The 1,883-nt window shown below is 41.3% G+C and overlaps 1 protein-coding gene across 1 annotated transcript; it reads left to right on the top strand.

Annotated features, from left to right (window-relative positions):
* LOC107915411 (uncharacterized) lies at positions 1–886 on the top strand. The gene is made up of 2 exons (XM_016844574.1): positions 1–463; positions 555–886. Exons 1-2 carry the CDS (start codon positions 1–3, stop codon positions 884–886), a joined length of 795 nt encoding a protein of 264 aa, XP_016700063.1.
* Positions 887–1,883: the final 997 nt, after the last annotated feature.

Below are 1,883 nucleotides of genomic sequence, written 5' to 3'. Positions count from 1 at the left end.
ATGGTGGTTTCTCAAAAACTGTCTACTCTATACAATCTCTACAACAAGCACATCTCAAATACCCAATTCTGTCCTAAGTGTATAACTGTACTTGAGACGACTACCCATATTGTCCGGGATTGCCCCTTTGCCGCTTCGGTATGGGACTGTTTGCTCATTTCCTGGCCAGTGACCTACAATGATTCGGATTTTGTGAGTTGGCTGGGTTTCCTGTGTAAAGTTGATTCTGATGGTGGAACTGAGTTAGTACTTACAACAATTTGGGCTCTTTGGTTGGCGAGGAACCGTCAGTACCACGAAAGCCTCTCCTCCACGCCTCCAAAATTGGTCTCCTTCATTCGCTCGTATCTGAGCGGTCGGTCTGCTTTAGATGCGCATGTTGCGGACTCAGTGGGCTCGCGTACTGTGCACTGGCAACCTGCGGGTGCACCGCTGATGAAGGCCAACTTTGATGCTGCATACAGTTGGCTCTTCTTGCTCGGGTGTGGTTGTGCGCGATAGCCACGGCCAGGTTCTCGGGGCTTGCACTGGCCTTCATCAACATGTTTCTTCAGCTTTTGCGATAGAGACATTGGCTTTTATTACGAACGTAGACTTTGCTCGTGATTTGGGTCTTTCTCGGGTTGCTTTCGAGGGGGATTCGCTGCATGTCGTTCGTAAACTCTGCAATCCAAACGAGGACAGATCGGAAATCAGGGCACTTATCAATGAGGGTAAACAGCGACTACTTACCGGTTTCGCAACGGTTGAGATCAGACACTGTTACAGAGAGCAAAACTCTATCGCTCACCAGCTTGCGTCTTTGGGGGTTTCGCTGCCCTTCGGATCGATTCTGGGTAGAGGAGGTGCCTTTCTAGGTGGAACACGCAGCTGCCGCGGAGACTGAGTGGGTCGACCCTCCTCTATAGGTTTCTCGGTTTGTACTTCGCCGAAGTAGATCCTTGCTATTGATTCGTCCTACTTCTCCCTTGACTTCTCCATTGTCATTCTCATTTTTGTCACCTCTTGGACATTGGGGATTTTGGCTTCCATCAGCTATCTTTTTGGTTGCTTTCTAGGGTTTTTGTTTTGGTAGTATTGAGTTAAGTCTGAGGGGTATGTTAGACTTAGACCTGTCCATGGCCGGGTAGTCCGGCCCGTCCGAAATATGGGAAGGTTCAGGTAAAAATATAAGTTCGAAATATGAGCTTAGACAAAAAAACGAGGCCCGTTTAAAAAACGGGTCGGGCCTCGGGCACCACTTTTTTGGCCCGGGTCTAGCCCGGCCTGGCCCGAATATAATAAATATTTTTTTTTATTTTTATTTTAAAAATACTTTTATTTTCATTTTTTTATTTTTAAAATAATTTTTTAATGTTTATTAAAAAATGAGTCGGGCCAAGCTCGGGCTTATGATATTTTTCTCGGGTCAAGCCTAGGCAAAATTTTAAGCCCATATTTTGGCCAGGCAAAAAAAATTTTCCAGACCCAGCCCGGCCCATGGACAGGTCTAGTTAGACTCTTGTTGTTTTTGTTTTTATGTATTCATTCCATGTTTCAATAAATGGAAGCATTTTTTCTAAAAAAAATAATTATCATACAATTATGATATTATAACATGCATTCTTTTATTAATGATATGCATAAGCCTTAGATGTATAACTAAATCTATGGTAGATTATAATATACATAATTAGCGTTATATAATTAAGGTATGTTATTAATTATTACCAATTCTATATACAACTATGTTATTATAATGTACATTTTTATATTAATTTGTTTGAAATTCTTACATTTTGTTAGATATATTTAAATTGTTGTGAAATTGTTATGTTTAATTTGTTTGGCTTGTTATTTACAAGGGCGAAGTTAGAAAATTTGTTAGCGATGTGAGATTAAGG

Source organism: Gossypium hirsutum, chromosome D10, assembly GCF_007990345.1.
Source record: "Gossypium hirsutum isolate 1008001.06 chromosome D10, Gossypium_hirsutum_v2.1, whole genome shotgun sequence".
Classification (NCBI taxonomy): Eukaryota; Viridiplantae; Streptophyta; class Magnoliopsida; order Malvales; family Malvaceae; genus Gossypium; species Gossypium hirsutum.
The sequence above is the reverse complement of the archived record's forward strand: the minus strand, read 5'-3'. Positions and strand labels throughout refer to the sequence as shown.